Source organism: Cyphomyrmex costatus, unplaced genomic scaffold (genome assembly GCF_001594065.2).
Source record: "Cyphomyrmex costatus isolate MS0001 unplaced genomic scaffold, Ccosl1.0 scaffold70, whole genome shotgun sequence".
In the NCBI taxonomy this organism is placed as follows: Eukaryota; Metazoa; Arthropoda; class Insecta; order Hymenoptera; family Formicidae; genus Cyphomyrmex; species Cyphomyrmex costatus.
The window spans coordinates 417567-439929 of record NW_017280267.1 but is presented as its reverse complement, the minus strand read 5'-3'; the positions used below and the strand labels follow the sequence as shown (position 1 = coordinate 439929).

General features: G+C 35.7%; 2 protein-coding genes across 2 annotated transcripts in view; both read left to right on the top strand.

The window, feature by feature from the left end:
• LOC108780383 (RNA-binding protein fusilli) overlaps window positions 1–4202 on the top strand; it is a 34176-nt gene extending 29974 nt beyond the window's left edge. The window contains exons 5-10 of the mRNA XM_018548065.1: window positions 407–461; window positions 531–641; window positions 1810–2080; window positions 2197–2412; window positions 2486–2713; window positions 3066–4202. Coding sequence (XP_018403567.1) covers window positions 407–461; window positions 531–641; window positions 1810–2080; window positions 2197–2412; window positions 2486–2713; window positions 3066–4037 — 1853 coding nt within the window. The 3' untranslated portion in view covers window positions 4038–4202. The remainder of the gene's footprint in view (window positions 1–406; window positions 462–530; window positions 642–1809; window positions 2081–2196; window positions 2413–2485; window positions 2714–3065) is intronic.
• Window positions 4203–12567: 8365 nt separating this feature from the next.
• On the top strand, window positions 12568–13901 carry LOC108780384 (proline-rich receptor-like protein kinase PERK8). The gene is made up of 2 exons (XM_018548066.1): window positions 12568–12867; window positions 13723–13901. Exons 1-2 carry the CDS (start codon window positions 12669–12671, stop codon window positions 13899–13901), a joined length of 378 nt encoding a protein of 125 aa, XP_018403568.1. The 5' UTR covers window positions 12568–12668.
• Window positions 13902–22363: the final 8462 nt, after the last annotated feature.

Below are 22363 nucleotides of genomic sequence, written 5' to 3'. Positions count from 1 at the left end.
GAAAATTCCGCGCGTGTGCGCTCCTTACTTCTATCTGTGTGTTTGTCGCGATTGTTCTACTTTTTTTCCTTTTTTTCCACTTCCCGAATTTATTCGTTTTACATTTAGGCATGTGAGTAAAAGAGACATTTCACTCATGTGCCACATCACTTTAGCATGCCTAGTTAACGAACATTTAAGTTTTACTTAATGCTAATCGCTAAATATAAACTAATAGTATATTATTAATATTATAATTTCACATTCAACAATATAAATGTAATATGACATATGTTGTATATGTAACAGTTACATTGTTGAGTAGGAAAATATAATATTGATGTAATTATACTGTTTGTGTTCAGTGAGGTATATATTAAATTATTGTAATGTACAATTAATTAATTATATACTTGTTGACTTTTAGGTCACGTTTTCAAAAATCCAGAAGTAATTAACATTGTCCTAGAACCTGGTATATGGTAAGTTTATAAGTTGTATATATTTATATGTTTATTTGCCCAAATAATGAAACAGAAACTTGTCTTCAGCTCCAAGGATGAGGAGGTGGACAATGATTGCGTAGTGAGGGCGCGCGGTCTCCCTTGGCAATCCTCAGATCAAGACATTGCCAAGTTTTTTCGTGGGTTAAATGTCGCAAAGTAAGTGTGATTCCATTGAGATACATAAAATACAACCAAATATACAACTAACAAGAGTTTTGAGTAAATTAAATTAATTTGTTCTCTAACTGTCTTTTGGTATTTATGCACAAGCCACGTGGATCTGTGTGAAGCAGATAATTGATCAAGGTAGTCATATATTTCTATAAAGCACTTAGTTGCACAGGGTTATTCTAATTTATCCGAAACATAACACAAAGATGTGTGTGTATATATATTAATTTTTTGTAAATATATACATACATCTGAGGAACATAATATATATGTATTAAGTGCTAAATTTAGTTTCCGCAGTTCACATTTAGATGACGTTAGTTATAGGTGTAATTTACTTTGACATTTGAAACTGGTTGCATTTTAGAGATTAGACATTTGTCTGGCAAAAGCCGTCAAGAAAACACTGATGAAGCTCGAGTGGAAAGTTCTCCCGCACCCAGCGTATTCATAAGACTTAGCTCCTTCAAATTATTACTTGTTCCGATAGATACAACGACTTGGTGGATACACACTTCAGAAATTACGAGAATGTGCGAAAATCGACGAATGGATTGCTTCAATCGTTCCATCGTCGCGGAATCCACTTATTGCTCGAAAGATGGGAAAAATGTACAGTTAGCGAGGGCAAATACTTTGACGTATTTTTTGCTTTTGATATCGAGACAAATGAGTTTTTAAAAAAAAAATTGCGGAAACTAAAGTTTACCACCTAATATATCTCTAAGAAAATTTTCTTCAGCTTGCTTATTACCTGTTGTATATACAATAGTGACGAGCATTGTATTTGGAATCGTATATCTTGTATGCTATATAGATTTAACTGCGACTCTGAAGAATAGATTTCTTGTAGAGTATTAACTTAACTCTCCATCGATTACGTTGGACTTTAAAGATACAATTAATTTTCTGAAATATAAATAAGTTAAAGCTTTTACTAATATGCAACAATATTTTCAGATTTTTATACAGTCCAAAATAGTATAAAATCTGCAGCTCAAAAACACAAGTTATTGACCGAAGAATATGCATAATTTTACATTGCCGATGGAGGGTTAAAAATCATTATATCTATGTATTCTCTAATGATCATAATTACAAATAGAAGAGCTCGCCGCTGTTTGATGATATACTGATGTAATAACTTTTTTAGGGGTGGCGTAGCTCTTTGTTTAAGTCCTATGGGAAGGCGTAACGGCGAGGCATTGGTACGGTTTATTAATAAAGAACACAGAGATATGGCGTTGAAGCGACATAAACTTCACATGGGTACACGATACATAGAGGTTTACAAGGCCTCCGGAGAGGACTTTGTTGGCGTTGCTGGTGGTACAAGCGGGGAGGCGCACGCTTTTTTGTCACGCGGGGCTCAAGTCATCGTTAGAATGAGGGGCTTGCCGTATGATTGTGTTGCTAAACAAGTGGTACATCATTATTTAATGATCTGAAGTCTTATTTGCGTATATGATAACCAGCTTTTCGATTATATATCGTTATTATCATTTTGTTCTTGTATACACTATCAGTAATTTTCTCTTAGTTGGAATTTTTTCAATCTGGACAAAAACCATGCCAAGTGTTGGATGGCGAGGATGGCGTGCTATTTGTAAAAAAACCAGACGGTAGAGCAACAGGTGACGCCTTTGTATTATTTGCGAAGGAAGAAGATGCGGTGAAAGCTTTGAGCAAACACAGAGACTGTATCGGCAGCCGTTATATAGAACTTTTTCGAAGTACAACCGCGGAAGTACAACAGGTAAATTTGAGCGTGAAGTTTATGACAGTAAACAACGTGCATTTTTATACAATTTTTATTTTATTACATATAGGTCCTAAATAGGGCGACTGATCCGAAACAAGTAATACTACCACCACCGCCTATCGCGCAACTTCCACCCTTACTCCCTCAACATATCATTACGTCCGGTACTCGCAAAGATTGTGTGAGACTTCGTGGTTTGCCGTATGAAGCACTCGTCGAACACATTTTGGAGTTTATGGGCGAACATTCGAAAAATATCGTCTATCAGGGTGTTCATATGGTTTATAATGCTCAGGTAGATATCAGTTAAACATACAGGAAGCGCAAGAAATATCATACCATTCAATTATTTAATTTTTAGGCTTTGATAGTGTGTTAATTCTGTATCAGTTCTGTGTGTTCTAATTCTATACCAATTTTATTCAAAATAAATGTAATATTTAAATCACATAGTACGACGTTTCGTTCGTACCATTTTATTCGTGCGCAGATAATTATTTACATTTCCTTTATATTTTTTTTTCAAAATGTAAGCCGATATTGTGGATAGTAATGTATAAATCACGCGTATTATTAACAATAGTTGTAGACGCTTTAATGACAATTTCGCGTTATTTTTTTCTAATTTTCAATTTTGTAAACACCAGGGTCAACCGTCTGGCGAGGCGTTTATTCAAATGGACAGCGAGGCATCGGCATACGCGTGTGCGACGCAGCGACATCATCGATACATGATCTATGGCAAGAAGCAGCGATACATCGAAGTGTTCCAGTGCAGCGGCGACGACATGAATCTGGTATTGACAGGTGCGGTAACACCACCGTCGACCAAGGCACTACTATCACCCGGTACGTTGACCACACAGTCCCCCGCGACCTTGACACATCCGCCTGCGCCAACACCGATGCCGGTGCCGGTACCGGTACCGACCGCGCAGCCACCGCCGCCGCCTCCATCACCCCTGTGGGACATTCACGCTCTGGTACAGGCCCAAGCCGTTCAGGCGCAGGCTCAGGTGGCGCAAGCGCAGGCCGCCCAGGCGCAGGCTATCAGGAATCAAGACCTATGGTTGATGGCCCTGGCATCGAATCCGTCTCCTACCTCGACTACCCATTCACCTACTTCGGCAGTCGCTGCCGCCGCCGCCGCCGCCGCCGCGAGCAAGTCCTTAGCTTTACCGGGCCCAAATTCAGTAGTTCAGACAGCCCAACTTCCCTATGCTGTAGCACCCCCGGCGGCCGCAGCAGCTGCTGTCGCGGCAGCTGCGGCTCTTCATGCACCACCGACAACTCCGGCAGCAGCGGCGGCGGCCGCGGCGGCTGCGGCGGCTACGCCATTTTTGCTCTTTAACGTTCCTCATCATCCCCGTATTCCTATTCTGCGGGCACCGACGCCGCATGGGCTGTTAACGCCTATCATACCTACCGCGCCAACCTTGAACCCGGCCGCGATAATGGGTCTAAAGCGAACGTGGGACGCCGCTTTTCCCGCTGACGCAACAGCGGGTACTGTCGCCGCAAAACGTACTTGGCACACACCGGCAGCGGCGTTTCACGCGCCAGCTCCGACCGCGGCTCCGGGCTTGCCTTACCCAGCTCAGTTTTATCCCCAGATCTGATGCGTTGCTGCATCTATCTCTATTAGCTTCGTTTTATAGACTCTTCCTTGAGTTCCACGCGAGAAGAACGGAAACAATTGCCTCGATTTCTCCAAACGAGCAAGAATTTATTGTTATTCGCGCGGAAATACGTATGCTACGCGGGAATTGCCGTGTTACCGACAATACGACTTACTTTAACGGATTTATGTACATTCTTAGCGAGTAAGCGTTGTAATTATTCGCGATATCTACGACATTCCGTTTCGTATTCCATGCAAGTCTGGCAGAAACGTCTTTACAACGTTTGTCCAGTCGATAAGGTGTACCTAACGTTTAGGAATGCTTGGTACAAATTCGGGCGTTACTTACACGACGGTACTTAACTATCACAAAACGGTTTATTTTTCTTATCCTAATGCATTTATGCAACAAGTCTAATCTTGGTAAACATATTAATTGTAATGATAGTGATATATAAAATTCCATTTAGCGTGCGTACATATTCTTTCGTAATCGCGTGTTTACCAAGTACCTGTGGAAGATCGCGTGGACGAAAACAGCTCTTCCACGTGAGCGTAACGAAGTGCCTTATCTAATGCAATGTGAACACGAAGTACTTTGTCTGGCTCTCAGAATTCAATAATCCACGCATGCTCCCTTTTATATATGCATATATATGTATACATATATACATACATATATATATATTTACAGAGCATATAAGAATTATCATAGTATACACAGATAGTATAATCCTGGATTTTATCGAATGCTAGAAGAGTTATTTGAGACATTAATATTTTTCAAGTATTTTTTGCTACAAGAGTTTTCTTATCAATGTATTACGTGTTAAAGTCTGTGAAAATAATCATTGTAAAGTTTTTTAACGTAATATATGATTTCTTCCTAGTGATATACTTCTATTTTGTATTACAATAATGATGTTCAAGCAATTTTGGATGATTATATATTTTTAAATGTCTAATCTGATTTATTAATATCGGTGAAAAAATGCCCAACGAGAAGTTTCTGTCTCAAAAAAGTCTACAAGTCGATATTATCAGAAATATTCATTTATATATATATATATATATGTATATTGTATGTATGTATATATTATATATGTGTATATATATAAATGATTTATATATTTTGCTAGAAATATTTTATTAAGCTAATTGTAAGTGTAAAATGGACATTCCATCCAATGTTATATATTCTAAAATTCTAATTCGGACGTATTATAGATTCTTTTATATGTGGCATCTATTACGCATGTATGTTACAATCTATGTGTAAATAAATTTTTGTCATTAATTATTTGCAAACAAATTTGTTTGCTTTTAATTGGCTTTATCGCTAATCTGTTTTTCTCTCTTTCCTGTTAATCTTTCTTTCTCAAGGATTGTAACATACAAGCTTTAATTTAAACTAGAATATTAATATATGTGAATCACAAATTCCTACAATAAAGCACACACAAAATTCGTTTTGCTCTGTTATCTTATACTTGGGGAAAATCGCGCGCACATACATACATACATACACATATACACACTTTTTGTACCGCATAGCGTTCACTGCATTTGTAGTACAATATCGTTAATAATCACGCCTACTTTACATGGATGTGATCCAACACTAATTCCATCGTGTGTGACAGTTAATATCTTAGTATACCGAATATGTGCATTAATAATTAGACTCTTGGTTTTGGAGAGTATTTGATAACGTGGGGAAACGAAGAGAAAAAGCGGAATTAAACACGCTACCGTCTCTGTATATGCTCTCGCGGCTTGTGATTTAACTGTGGTGTCGGCGTATTTACTCTTTCAAAGCTGGCTTACGGCCTAATATCTTTTGTAATAGTGTAGTTGGTGAAATTATACACTGAGAGACGGATACATAGATTGGATAGATAGATTGGTGTACTAGGGAATCGAGCATCGGCTTTATCGAAAGGATGCAGCTCGCCGATCTTATTCTTGTAAAGACGGCCAAATACCTCACCCACTGCCATGCCAATTAACCGATTAAACGGGCTTCCACTGTTTGCAATGAACCGCGGAGATAGAAGAGCCGGTCCTCTCTTACGAAGCCGATCTTGATTCTGTCGCGCGGATCGCGAAGTGTTGTTTATGGTAATTTCATTTCTTCCTCTTGCCACGGTTTTTTAAATATACATATACTTATGTGTTTTGTTAGAATACTGGAGAACATTTATAGCTAGACACATACACGAGATTGTCATGATTAGTATTGCTTCGCGGCCCAACGGGTATGTGAAACGATTTTGGTTTGCATGTTGTGTGGTTACATGGAGGGATACGTAACTTTCCTCCGGCCGTGTATCTACGTTTCGCAAACGATTGCATAACGGACCCGACCTTTTTCTTTCTTTTTTTTCTTTTTAACCCCTCTCGTAGTCGATTACGTATATATTATGATCAGTGAACTATCTTTCTAGGCGTTGTATTTTATTCAACAGAAAAAAAGAGATGCCTCTCACGCTCTTATCTCTCTCGAGCCTTGCAACAAGTTAATCTTCCTTTTTTCAACGCGTGATCCTCAGAAGACGCGGTAATGTCTCCGGCCATGTTCAAAATAGACACTACAAGTCTTATTCCAAAGTCCATTTTTTGGGAGTTCAGAATAATTATATTTCGCGCAATGTAAACTTTCCGTTAAGGGGGTATTCTACTTTGACTATTCATTTTCAAGACGATTTTTAGATATTAAATTTGTAAAAATTGTTAAATATATACAGCTAATGCTATGTATTTTATATTTGTCTATGTTTGAAATACTAACTCGAATTTTTACAAAGCGTTCTATTGTTAATTATAAAAGATATAAATAAATACATAGAGATCAAGCTTGAAAAATTTGCTTTCGTCGGGCGTGATGATTGCTTATCGTCCTCGTCATCTGAAACAAACGAATTTTTTTTGTTTTATTCTTTACAAATGTAGCTACCGTTTGGCCCTGTAATAAATTATTAGAAGAAAAGCTGACAAAATGACTGCACTTGAAAAAAAGTATTCAAATTTTTACTAAAAAATATTCATTTCTTTCGATTCGAAAAAATAGTAATTTTGAAGATATCAAAAAGTTGGAGGGTCAAACGGTAGTGTAATATGTATACTACATGTGTGCCAAAGCGCAAGTTGATCGGTTCAATAGTTCTTGAGAAATACACGCCCGATTTGAAAAAAGTCATTTCGAGAAAAATGCGTTTAAAGTTTCTCATGCATTTACGAATAATGGGTAATTTTAGTAACTTACCTTTTATAAAGGAAATTTTGAACAAAATTTCACAGACACAAAGGATCATCTCTTGAGCTATATATAGCATCATCTGGCTGCATAGAGTAACCCAATAATGGACTTTGATGGCTCTGGATAAGAGACTTGTAGCGTCTCACAGTTTTTTTGAACATGGCCGGAGACGCTACCGCGTCTCCTGATACTACTTGACGCAATCGGTCCGCGTCCGTTAAAGTTTCTACTTTATTCTTATCGTGCTCAGGATAACTTCGTTAATATTGTAAATTTTTGTATAAAATTTGACAGAGATATTCTACAGACTATAACGATTGAAAAAATGTAAAAAAAATCGATTTTTTTGACACGATAAAGTAGAATATACCCTTAAGTAAATTCCGTAGCAATAACCATAAGACGTAAACTTAAGCCAATGAACGAATCAGGATATTGCTTTAGATCTACATAATTTGATGCCCAACATCTGTATATAAATTATCTGCATGTAACGTTACGTAAATACTAGAATATTTTTAAGACCATACAATTGATAAACAATAATAAACTAGAAGAAGAAAGCCATTTACGGTCGAAGCTGGATCACAGTGCTTATTATAATTGTGTGAATTTTATATACTGCGTATGTAGTCCCCCCATAAATCGCGACGCTGATAGTTTTTCAGCATTGACACATACTTACGTTACGTAAAAATCGATTAAAATTCGTCTTATTGATAAGTTTACTGTTATTTCTATTTCTGTTGGTACTGTCTGTCTTACGTAGATCTAAAAAAAAGTCTACGTCTTGCGGTTATTGTTACAGAATTTTATTTGCTATAATCCTATATAGTATCTAATATAGTACTACCGTACAGAATCGATAGCGAGTGTCCTTGATGTAATTTCACATGGAAACGCAATCAAGTGTCCCTTCTTTTATCTAATAAATTTCGAATATATTAAAATATAAAAGAAATAAGAGACGTACTTTTTTTATAATCGCTTTTTTGTTAAGAAAATCCTGCCTTAAAAATATCGGTTTTTTTCTTTTTGAGTGAATGTCGTCCAAACTACAAATCCTATATCAAAGTTTAGTCACAGGTGCTTTCGACAAAATCCTAAAACGAGAAAGATATATGTATATTCTTTTTTCCTATATATATACTATCTCACTTTAACACATATTGTAACTCTATAACTTTAATTAAGTTTAAAGAATGAAACAATATTAATTAGAGTGTGATTGTACAATATACATATATGGTATACGAGGAGAAGGCATACGTAACTGTCTCTCTCGTAGAATTTTGGCGAAATCGTTTACGACCAGACTGAGATCTAAGATCTTTAGTCTGAACTGTCAAAACTATTAAAAAAACTTTTTTTTTTGTTTTTGTATTTTATAATAATATTAAAGTTTTATTATTTTCTTTATATAAATAAGGTATTTTTTAATAGAAAATTTTTTCTGTCATTATTATAAGTACTTTTGAAATCATTTAACATTTTTTTGAAACATTTTTTAAATATTTTCTATGATTTAGACGATATTCACTTAAAAAGAAAAAAATAATTATTTTTTAAAAAAGGTTTTCGTTCCCTTAAAACATACTAGAAAGCACTTATAAAAACATAAGTTTCTTTTATTTTTTTCTACATATTAATATATCCGAAGCTTACTAAAATTGGAGGACACTTGATTGTGCTCCCTTGTGAGCTGCCATAGCAACTCTCTATCTATTCTGTCATAGCAACTGCAGTAAAGTATTCGTTATTTTACGTATTCTTTATCCGATTTTTCTGTATATTTAAATATAACGTAACTGTTTGAGAAAATTATTTACTTGAAGATAATTGAGGACCGTTTGAAAAAAAAGGAAAAAAAAGAAGGAACGTATGTCGGGCATAGTTACATGGTAAATGATCGTTTATTTAATCTTGGGACGTTAGATGAGACGACGGTGGTACGTTAACCATGATTTCGTGGACTAAAACAAAACGAGAAACATAGTTGTCAGAAAACATAAACATCGTCTTTGACAGCGAAGACGCAAGGCGATTATCTGCCGTTTCGAATCAACGTCCTGAGATTAAGGAACTTGGGATATGCATCTCTCTGACATCTTTAAAACGTCGGGACTATATCTCCTGACTCGGTTGTAGCATTAATTGATATCATAGAGATAGTGAAACATGGCGAGACGATTCGAATGGACAGGCGTTCATCACGCGGATGTATCACGTGGACCATACCGGTACCATGTGTATAAGAATACTAGGTATAACATTCTCGTGAATCACCAATCAGTTGGATGACTAATTAAACATTTGCTACCAATTAGAAATTAGTTATATTCAGCAAGTATTGTGCGCAATATCTGCGTTTGTTACACCTGGTATTCTTACATCTTGACGTGAATCATTATATGGCGGACGCGACGAGAAAAGCGATGAGAATCGGTCGCCTTTTACGTCGTTTCCATACCATAGGGGTGCATCTCGGAGTGTTCTAGCACAAGTGTATACTGCTGGTCATTAAAATTACAACCTCAAGATAAATGTGAGAAGTGATATTATATTTATACGGCGGGTTATTTATGATAGATGGAGTTTAGAATTACAGTTCGGTGTTTTTATTAGAAATATAGCACATTTTTATATTTTACCGTATGACCTGTACATTTGATAAATTTCAATATGATACGTTTTCTTTCCATTGCAATTTTAATGACCAACAGTATACGTCGAAAGCGTGAAGATGTCCTAGCGAGACAACAACAGGAGCTTAAAAAAAAAGCTCATCATCTTCATATCTTTATCCCTGCCCCGACATTTTCCTCTCCTCAAGAGTTTTTTCTTTTATCTCCTCCCGAGAAGCAGGACACACGCACACTCACACATACACACGCGGTACAATCTTTTTTTTTTTTATCTCCTTGTATACACTTTGTATATCGACGATTTTTATATCGACGGTAAAAACGATCATGTTTAATAAATGTGCCTTGTGGATATATATCTTTTTGCTTGCCGGGTTGGTGGACTCTTACCCTGATTATATTACGTCGCCTGGTGGTTGCACTCTTCGCGTCTGATCCCGTTGCGCCGCGCCGTCTCGCTCTCCGCATCTCTCTCGAGCGAGACGAAGCGTTACTTGTAAGTGATAGAGTATTCGAGGAGAATGCGTTTTCTCTTTAAAATGCCGAGCTTGAAACTTCCGCAAGATCTTGTTGGAGAAAAAACCGCTGAAGATTGCAACCACCGCGTATCTTGTTACGTTCTATACATTTTTTTTATTGGGCTCACAGGTATCTTTGGTATCTACAGATCAAGTTGGAGATTTCTGTGTCGTAACTCTTAGCTCTCTTTCTCTCGCTCGTTCTCCTTGTTTTTGTTCTGTCTTTCTTCCTTTCGCGCGTAAAATTCTCTCTTTCTCTCTCTCTCTCTCTCTCTCTCTCTCTCTCTCTCCCTTTCCCTCCCCCCCTTTCTATCCATTTCTCTGACACTTTGTTCGTGAATTTTCCTTCCTTTCTATCTTCAATCGAAAGACTGATATCTTTAATAATGAGACCGGTTCATAATTGGTTCTTATATTTAAAACCGTCTTAAAATGTCACAAGCCAATTATAGATTGGCATCCTAAGACATTACTTAAGACGATTTAAAAATAAGTTCGTCCGACTATGAATATCGACTTGTATGTGTCTCCTCTGCCATTTCGTGATTACTCATTCTTTCGACATGATGAGATTCTTGATTTATTCAAGTTGAACGTTATCAGAAAGTTCAATGTGGCCAATACTTATGAGTCGTTGCTTTTTGCTATGCCGATCATCCCATCGGTCTATTAGAAACTAGTTTAGTAAATCTACTTATTCCTTCCATTGTGTTACACGTTTCCGCCTGCAAATAGCCCAATGCGATACGAATCCACGTTTTTTTTTTCTTTAAATTGTGCAAAATGACAGCTTGTTATCCGTGTCACATCTTTGTTCAAATCATATTTACTCAAATCATGCAATAACTTTAAAATAATTGTTGTATGTGATTTATTAATTTTTTTCAAACTTTTAAACATCTTTTCAGATAGATAAGTGATACGTACGTAGGCTGTACTTTTGTTACAAAATGGCGCACGCAAAAAGGCTTTTTCGCTAGGCAAAAGAGAGAAGAGTGAGAGAGAGAGTGTGAGAGAGAAAGAGAGAGAGAGACAGAGAAGGTAGAAAGAGAAAGAGGGGAAAGGTAGAAAGAGAGAGAAAAAGAGAGTGAGAATCTGCGTGTATCTGGTGATTTGGCAGAGGGGCGAAATCGCAAGTGGTGCTGCATTACATATTATATATATATATATATGTATGTGTATATATATATATATATATATAAGATATACATTATATACATCGTGTTACAATGGTGCAGTGTCGATTGCTGTTATGGTAGCGGGACCTACAAATACTAACTTCTGTGCTTCCAGGTAGGCCAAGTCCAAATCATTATTCCTTTGGATAACTACGTTCTTTGTACGTTTTGAGCATGCGCGAGGAGATAATTTTTGGTAATGATATCAGAGAATCTAGCTTTATTAGGTCTACAACTTAATTCTCGATCAAATTTTTGACCAAATTTTGATATAAAATTATAAGAATGAATATTAACCTAATCAAAGTAATCCCCTTCACTTTCCACAGATTTTCAGCATCTTTCAGGCAACAGTCGGATTCCGCTTCAGAAAAAAAATAGTTATTTTGAGTCGATGAATTCTATGATGAAAAAAATTGAAATTGCTTGAATTGAAAATATCTGTTGACCAATTACGTGCATCTAACGGAACGTTTGCTCAAATCGTACTAAGATCAATCTAATTGAAAGTGAAATCGTGCAGCGTACAAAGTTAGATCTTAGTGGTTGTTTCATTAAAAAAAGAAAAAAATAAGTATCTCACACTAATTTCACTTTCATAGTGCGAAACACGCTGTTGAATACGTTCGACTGTATACTGGTGCATTACTAAATGAGAAACGCTTTGTGTGCTTCTAGAAACATCTCTGCGGATCTGCACGATGTCACTCGTCGTAATTGTGGAGTGGTTACATAGTGGGCACTCTTCTTTACGTTTGTACATACATAATGGACGATTGTGGGTACTGCGAGTCCCTCTTTTTTTTCTATCAACGATACGTTAAGTATCGATATTACAAATCGCGAGAGATAGCTGACCTGACAAATCGATTGATTATAAATTGATTAAAAAGGGGATCCACGAATTGCAATGGATTCTACAAGCACGACTGCTTCTTTTTATTTGCGTTGATCTAATTAAACCGTCCAGATCATCTTGATCGAACATTGATTGTTGTCCTTTTTCTTTCTTTTTTCTTAGGGGGCAGCATGTTGCCACCACCACCCGTGGCGATATTTCCATCTGCGGCCGCGATGTTGCCTCGTGGTCCGCCGCAATTCGCAACGCCTTATCCGCCACCTATCTTTTACTGGCCTTATCCTTCACCGCCGGTTAGCCCGACTAATTATTACACCCCCGCAAACGTCGGCGGTATCGCGCCCATTCCTCAGCAAGCTGCTCTGGTGAGTAAAGCCTCGTGTCTTTTTGAAATCCTTTCTTGTATCATATTTATCTGGTTCTATTTTTTTATAAATAATTCCAATAGAAAGTGTAAACTGTATACATATCCAGTATTCAGAAAATAAAATTACAAATTTTATTATATATTGTATACATTGTATGATACCGAACATGATCCAATAAGGATCAAAATGTTTGTTATATTTTATAAATCGTTGTAACATTTTTAATATCATTTAATTTCACTCTTTTGTAATTTTGTGTTTATTACTCAAAAAAATTTTTTTAATTATGAAATAATTTGCGATAAATATAATAACATGTACATAAATAGCATTTACACATTTAGTTGAACACAAGTGTAACATAGCAGACAGCGCACTGGTCTGTGATGCTAGAGGTTCCGGGTTTGATTCCCGGTAAGAACTAAAATATTTATGCTCGTAATATGTCTCCTCTTAGGAAAGGCCGGCAAGGCCTTCCGAGAGAATTCTTGCCCACAAAAGCACCTCTCGAAAAATCCGCCGTTCGGAACCGGCATTAAAACTGTAGGTCCCATATGCTTGTGCCAATTGAATAAATAACGTGCGTACCACAAGCATATGAGAGAGGTGTAACACAAGTCAGATTTGGCCTAACGTAAGAAGAAGAAGAAATTTAATTAATATATATGTAGAACTAGAGTATCCTAAGACATTCCATGGTATATATGGTGTGTTCAAATTAATGACTATCTTGAATATATTTCTCGCTCTTAGCGACTGTACTAGATAAATTGTGTATGTGTGTGTGTGTGTGTGTGTGAATGCAGTTATTGCAGATAATAGATTATTATATCATATATTGTGTGAATGCAGTTAGCGCCAGCAGAATGTCTGCAATTAGCACCCGGAGCAACGACGCTGGCGACAACCACAGCCACGGGACCTGACGTGCGTATCGAGGCGTACCTACCACGAGTGGAGTTGGATAAACGCATGGCAGCGCTGCCTCCACCGCAGACAGAGTGTAATCCTTTCGTTGAGGTTTTCATGGTTTGATTTCCTCAACCGGACCCTCTTGCCTGTCCCAGTTCCTTGCCTCCTAGATGACGTGCGATCTCGAGTTGGTGAGATGAGCGGTCGACACTTTTAGGACCAATTAAAATCGTTTGGAAAAAAGGCGTTTCAAGGGCAATCCTTGAGAGAATGATCCTCGTTATTATTGACGTCGACGAGGTTTAACGATATTTTTATTTTTCGAACACATCGTACGTTGATGTAGACGTACAAGGCAAAGTGCAAATGTAAAGATGTAATTTCTCCTCTATACGTATTTTCCCAAAGGAAACTATTCTCCCTCGTAAATTTCCGACGCGTCGTCGTAGCGGCGCGTTTCTTTCTAGTCTAGAGATAGATAGGAGCCGTTGTGGCGCAATGCACAGCGGTGTCGTTTCTTTCTCGTCGTTTGTTCCGAATTTCCCCTCTCCTGAAATGAGACGAACCGTGTATCGCATTCTCCTCCTTTTAAAAGTCATGGCACAAAAAAACGCGTAAGGCAATATGACATAAGCAGTAAGCAAATCGGCCAATCTGAGCAATAACGTAAACAGTAGTAAATATTGCTTTCAAAATGTTGATTTGCGTGCTACTTACGGCTTACTGTTCAAGTTTTTTGTTCGCGCCATAGCTTAATTTTCCTCTCGCTTTTTTTTGTTTTATTCCTTCTTGCAATGACGGCAATTGGACTTTAATCCTCGCGTACTTTTACCTGCGTCGAGTTGAAAGAGCTCGCGGGAATAGATATATATGAGCAACCGATTCGCACACGTCTCGGATTATATGTATACAAGATAAACAAATTACCCATTAAATAGATTGTAAATAATACTTATATTTACCGATCGTTGTAAGCGATTGTATTGGACAATATTTAAAGATGTAGCCCGTGTCGCGCACTCGCTTTTGCAATTAAACGCGTTCGATTTGTATCAAATATATCATGGATGATATTTAGAATCGGCGTTACATCACAGACTATGTCTCGTTAGGTTTTTCTCTTTCAAATTTTACATGCGCTGTTTTATGAATATTACTTAATTTAATTTTTAATATTTAAGATGAAAGTTTATATATATATATATATGTATACAATACAATATATATACATAGACTATGTTGCAAAATTGACTGCCTATATTGAAAATTTATAGTGCACGTAACATAAACTGTAGCATTTTCAACGCTGGCAGTAAATTTGGAACACAGTCATAGGAGTATGTATACTTGTTCAGTCCTTTGTCATTCGGTCATAAATTGTTAAATCCGTGTCGCACTTTCTTCTAGTTTACCTTTTTTTTTTTTTCAAATGTACGTTCTCAATGTCTTTCAGTAGGTGCACGCTGTTAAATGACGACGGCGCTTATTTCTTACGTTAAAACAGCAAATATTACAAAAGTCTTCCGTTAGTCTCTCACTTCCTTTCCCCGAGAGCGAATTTCGCTATCCCGTTCTGTCCATTCATTAATCCGCGTTTGTTCTATTGATCTAGAGATATATCGACACATTAATCAACGATCAGCACATATTACGCTAGCGTTATAATTTGACACTTACGATATATGTGTAGGAGTATGTAGATATAAGTGAAATATCTTTCGAACTTATAAATTGTTAAGTTAAAGATTCAATCGCGACAGATTTAGCCGCTTGTATAGTTCAATTACATGATTTCGGATTTGCGGATACAAGTATGATCAAATTAACACTTTGCCGGGGCTGGTGAAATTTTCTTCCCTGTCTTGCGGAAAGTGATAATTATTGCCAAGCGATATTAATTGCCAAGGTTCAATTAAGTATAATATTATATATCGACTTTCTTGTTAAAGTTAATAGCAAACAGTCCGCATCCAAATCGTCAAGACTCATTGGATCGTACGAATAAAAATGAAAGCTCTTAGTAGACAGTAATAAAAACAAAAAAAGACATTAATTTTTTTTTTGGAAAGGCCAAATAAAATAAACTCACTATGAAGTACTACTTGCTTCAGTGAAGTTTGCAATATTTGATAGGAAAATATTTCTAGACATACTAAATTGTAACATACAATTTACTTCGTGATGAAAATGATGAAGATAAGAAATACCTTCTCATATCATTTTCTATAATCTATACTTTTAACTTCTTTAATTATTCTCTCTCTCTCTCTCTCTCCTCTTTTCCTCTCCTTCCCTCTCTCGCTTTCCCTTCCTCATATCACACATACATAGGCACGCGCGCGTACATTTCAATTTGAAAATAGAAAATTATCAACTAAAAAAATATATAATTTTACAAATGATATTTGTTCAACTTGTAGCGGTTATAGTGCAGAGCGTAGCGTGACTACTTTCTATGTCAAAGATCCAAGTGATCGTCACTTCTCGGAAGGCAATGACAAACTTTCGAGAATATCTTTGTCATTGCCGTTCGAATTTGACGTTAAAAACTGTTGGTTTCATATATCAGCGGATATATATGTACACTCGCCAACAAGCATGACAAGCGTGGCCTTTTGGTACCAAACTCTTTCCTTCCAAACACCATATAGAATGGAAAAGATTGGAAAAGGTCGATATTCAGCAATGAATGAAATCAGGCTGATAAGCTAGATCCTAAAAAAATCATATCATAAAAATAAAAGATCAAGCCATGTTCAAAAAAAGATCCTCAAAAATTTAAACCTTTTTATCTAATAATAATATACTATCAGTTACTTTTCGTAGTAATATATTATTATTAGATAAAAAGGTAAACTTTTGAGAATCTCTCTTCTCTTTTTTTGAACATGGCTCGATCTTTTCATTTTTATAATACGATTTTTTTAGGATATTACTTTTTAGAGTACAAATATATTACAAATACATATAAAAAATGATTTAAAAATATTATATAACGAAAGTGAGTGAAATACAGCGAAAGAGAGGAGCGATGGGAAAGGGTGTAGTGGGTCGAAGTTGGTGGAGGTGTGAAAGGTAAAAGAGATGCACACGATTGCGGACAGAGAGGAAGGAGACGTTCCTTAATTTTTCATGAAAATCATCACTTTTTGACCGCTTGTATGTCTAGAACAGCTTGACCGATTTTAAACTTTTTTAGTTCAAATTACTCGTGACGATGCCGCCTTTCAGGATATATTACGTGCGATTCAAACTTCTTTATATTTTAGTAGTTATGTACCCCTCAAAAATGGGCTTTGCTCGAGATAAGAGACTTGTAGTGTCTATTATTAATCTTTTAAATTTTTTAATTAACTAGTAGTTTTTTGAACATGGCCAGAGACACTACCGCGTCTCCTGATAGATACACATAAATGATAGATTTCTTCAACTGCTTTTCAAAGAAAAAATTGATAGAATTATATATTTTTTAGCTATTATTTTTTTTAGTTTGCTAATTATTAATAAAAAGCATTAATCTGGCCCCCATATAATCACTAATATGTGCCTTCGCTCTTGTTCTCTTGCCTCGACGTTTTTATTCGTGCGGTCCATTCTGCTTCGCTCAAACATAACGATAGTGAACAAGATTGCGCGCGATTGGTTCGTCTGGTGCGTGTGATTCTTCCTTGCTCCTTTTTCTTAGTCCTTTACGGTAATTTTGAGACTTTAGCGCTCGCTTCGACGATTCGATTCTGACGATCGCAACTTATAGCATTTTACATTGTTAGAATTGGTGCGCACTCAGTGCATTTTAAATTGCTGTTTTAACCAGTCAAGTTGAATCGCAAAGTCCTTAATACATTTTATTGTGTTATTTAATAAAACACATACTTTAAGCAATATATGTATACATTTATTAATTGAGATGAATCTTACTATTTCATTCAGATTAAATTAGTGTACGGCGACTTTAATATGCATTGAATGTGCACCAGTTCTATCAATGAGAAAAACGTTGTTAGGGCACGACTGCCGCGATTCCGCAATTCGAATACAGCCCCCGCATCTCGCGAAAGGCTCGTTCGTCGTATTGTCGTTACCGTACGTGTGATCACGCACGACTGGTGCAATAGTTAATAATTGTCTCGTAGACTAATTCGTGCAATAGAGATCAAGCAGGTGCGCCTCCGGTGCTGAGGAACGCTAAAATGGCTCGAATTGACGCCTGGTTTGATCAATGCCGACTTTGCTGAACGAATACTTGTAATTTTTCTTTTTACAACGTCGACATATTGTTATATAATTACTATATATAGTTAATAATATATATTACATACACATTTTTATATATACAGGATATATCTTAAAAAGCGTTTACGAACTAGTGTTATTCCTAATCAAAAATTTGTGCAAAAAAATTGCAAAATGGTTTATAGGTTTTAAACTCAGTTTTTGATCCGCGGAATAGCGTTATATGGTTCGTAGGTGTTTTTAAAGATATACATCCTGTGTATGTATTAATGTATAGATAGAAGGAAATTGTAGATAGTTTCTCTTGCGAATAATGTCTATCATTAATAAAACCAGGTGCAATACTTAGGTTATTGGAGCCTGCGCGTCGATGCTGATAATTACAATCAAGTTAATTTTATTCGTTGCATATGTATATGTCTTTGTAGACTGCGATAACGCGTACCACTATTCAAATGCATCCATAAGCAACGGAGGTATCTGACTGCGCGATCTCGAGATGAGCCTTCTTTTACACATGTATAGATATAATAGAAAAAGATTGTGTGTATATACATATATATATCATATTTTATATTATATATATATATATATATATGTTCACAAATGCACAGTTATGAATTTACATATTTTTAATATTAGATTATTATACATATCTACCAGAGCCGAAGAAATTATGTTCGCCCGCGTCTCTAAAGACGCACAAGTCGAAGTAAAAGCCGTTTCGCTGATACGTAAACTGACGTAAACCGCGTTGCAGCCACATCGAGTGTGGCACCGTGGAACTTCTTCGTCCATTATATTGTTAGACGTAGAAAGAATCTCCTTATGCCAATGTTCGTTCCAGCGGTCCGAGAAAAAAAAAACGGCTGCGACGAATATAGTAACCTGATATTTAATTATGTTATCTTTTGACGATATTAATATTAATATATTCGATATTGTTTTGAAGTACTCGTTGTTCTTTACATTTATCCTATGTATTCCTGGCGTGAAAATTGATTACGGAGTCTTGCTCTGAGTTTCGAGTTGTGACGTTAATGTGCTTAAGCTCTAAACTTTACAACTAATTTTTGGATTAACTCGATTCGTTGAAAGCTTAGAATTTGCGACTTATGATAATGTCAAAAACGTTTTTTATTGGAAATAACCATGTTTATCTCGATCTATCATATAATAGATGTGCTAAGTCTCTTATTGTTTTAAGCTTCGAGTTGTAACGTTAATTTGTTCTAAGCTCTGAATTTTATAGTTGATGTTTGGCCAACTTGTTTTTAATTTGAGATTACGGTTTAAGATAGCGCAGAAATCACTTTGCCGAAAAAACGAGTTTAGAGTTTGGAGCAAAAAAAAATCGCAATACTACACTTACAATGAGAGAAAATGTTTGATATTTATGACTATAAGATATTATATAAAATAATTATGGTCAAGAACTCCTATTATTATAATTAATATCGCTATAATAATAATAACAATAATAATTTACAATTCCATATCCGGAAACACTACATGGTTTTCGACTATAAATTGCCAACAATTATTCACCATAATTTATTATACCGAACATTTTTCTTTCATAATCAGTATATTATAAATCAGTTTTCTAAAAAAAATGAATAGGAATGGAATGTAGTTTGTGAAATTATTGGATATTAGTAATTTTTACATGATCATTTAGATTTGCTAAATTTATTTATCTTACTTCTGCGACATGTACATGTAAGGCAGCCTTGTGACATCAAGTTTCCATTCGCACAGATACCTATGAGAGAACTTGTGGCACGTCAATTAACCTGTCAATTAAAATCTTAATAAAACGTTGCAAATATTTATATAATAAATATACATTACAGACGTTGTGCAAGTGCCTTCGCGTTCTGCTAATAGGTACATATCACATGCACACATATATTCCTTTTCTTTCAAGAATCCTGCGATTCGCTCGGCGATCTTAACAATTACGTAGCAAAAATTTACTTACATTCCTATTTATCGCTCACTTCGAAGCCTAAAAAGGCGATTAATCACGATTACGCTAAATCTACGTGTATGGACGGATATTTCGCTAAAGGCAGGTATATGAAAATGCTTTCGGTAAGAACAAGATCAACGAGATCTTACTTAATGGAAACGGTAAGTCTATCAAATACTACGTAAAATTATCTTTGAGAAAGAATATAATTCGCCTATATATAAGTTTTTTAAGCAGCGTATTAAAAATTTTTTTAATGCTCAAACATATCTTCGTAAAATTTATATCTCGGCGCGCGAGTGTTCAATAAATAGAGTATATTTATTTATAGCTAAGCTTTGTAACGTAGAATATTCTTAAAGCAATTAATTTATTACTCTATTAATACTCGTGAGAGTTACCTACGTACGGACGTTGAACATGCTTGGCAGTGTAACACCGTGTATCCGCAACAGATTGGTAACTCCTATATTTATTGTTAGCACGAGACGTTAGATTAAAAAAAAACAAGAAACTTTTTGATTGCTCTGATATACACATCATTTGTCAAACAAAGAGCAATGAGAATATACAATTATGAATATGATGTCTACTTTTATTTTCACAGCTTAGTTGCAACAAGGTCAACAATGTGAATTAGTCAATTTTTTTTATTTATATCGTTAAAATTAATATGTATCCTTCGGCTCTGCTTCTGACAATAAATATCTATCATCAAATAATGTGTATAACGTTATATATGTTTATTGTATCGTAAAAAGTTCTTAACAATCGATTTTTCTTAAAGATTACCAACAAGCTTAGTTTCCAGTGACTGGAGTTTCACTTGCTTCACTTAATTGACCAATGACGGTCTTGTTATTGACAGTCTATTAAATTAGTGATATTAGATATCATTTGTGGATATGATTGGGATTAAGTAACACGCGTCGTTGTACAGTCATCCTCTTTAGAACATCTACGGTCACAAGATGTAACAAGTACGCGTATAATTTCTGAAAGTCATTAACGATTGACTGAATTGAATGTTGAGATCTTTATGATACTGTGTGAAGCAGTCCATTTCAACTATACATATCTAACACTCTATTAATATAAAGTTTTAATATATATATATATATATAAAAAAAGATTTAAAGCAAAACGTTAAATTTCTGCTTTAAATATATATTATACGTAATGAACACTCTCTCTTTAAACCCAAGTTTTAACGGGTGATTACCGCGAAAATCTTATATCTCCGTAAAACTCGAAGAGTGAAATATCACTCGAAATGAGTGAAATGCAAGTATAATGAAATGAAAATTGAGCCTGTGCACTTGGAGTGATTTGCCATTCTAATTAACAGTTAAATTGCATTCTATAAATTGGAGTAAATTCCTAGAAGAATAACGTATATAGACTAACATGTATAAATTTTTTGAAATTATAATGTTCAACAGATATTATTCTTAAGTTTGTCGTTTTTAACTTCCTACAAACAAAGTACAAAGTAGATACAGATCAATCGATTTAGTACTTATCGTTCATCCTAATAAAAAAATAGTCGCCATAATGTGGAGAGAAGTTGCTCTAACTAATCATTTTCGATTTCTATACAATTGTGACGTCGAATCTTTCTTACGAGAAAACATCCACAACTCTGTTAAGAGCTTCACAAAGCGTTCTTTACTCTAAATTAAAGTGAAATAAAATATTGCACAGGTTGTGCCACATAGCCATTCTAAAAATTTGAGTAAAAAATTTACTCCTAGCCTATGAATGCCCGTGATTACTGAAATTAGAGTGACAATCCTCTTTTGGAGTGATTATTGCAATTACTTTAATATTAGTAAATCTACTCTTCGAGATTTAGAGAGTATATGTACGTATATGCATTTTTCTCATCTCAAGCGCGAATTCAGTGGATTTATCCAAAACTCGCATATTTACTGAACATGGGACGTTTTCCAATAAGAGACACAGTGTAACACAATGAATCATGTCATCCTTGTTTAACATTGACAAAGATGTAATGATTCTGTAAGGTATAAACTAAGTTTCTGCCGTCAGACTGTGTGGTTCCGCGACGAGACAGTTGCTTGCTAATACGAACAACTACGAGGCCTCAGTTCAAGTCCCGGCACCGATGGAGCGCCTGACATTTTTTCTCGGCCCAGCTCTTACAATTCATTGTATTACAGTGTCAACTGTATCTCTTACTGGAAAACGTCCTATGTCAGCATGTTGTATCGTAATAATTATCGTAATATTTTTTAACGTATCAGATTACAATTTAACGCAAAGTTTTTTCACAATGTGAAAATCTTCATCATTTTCTGCATCAAACAACGAATATCCGCTCCATTTCCGGTCATTTCAACGGGGACTGACTGTG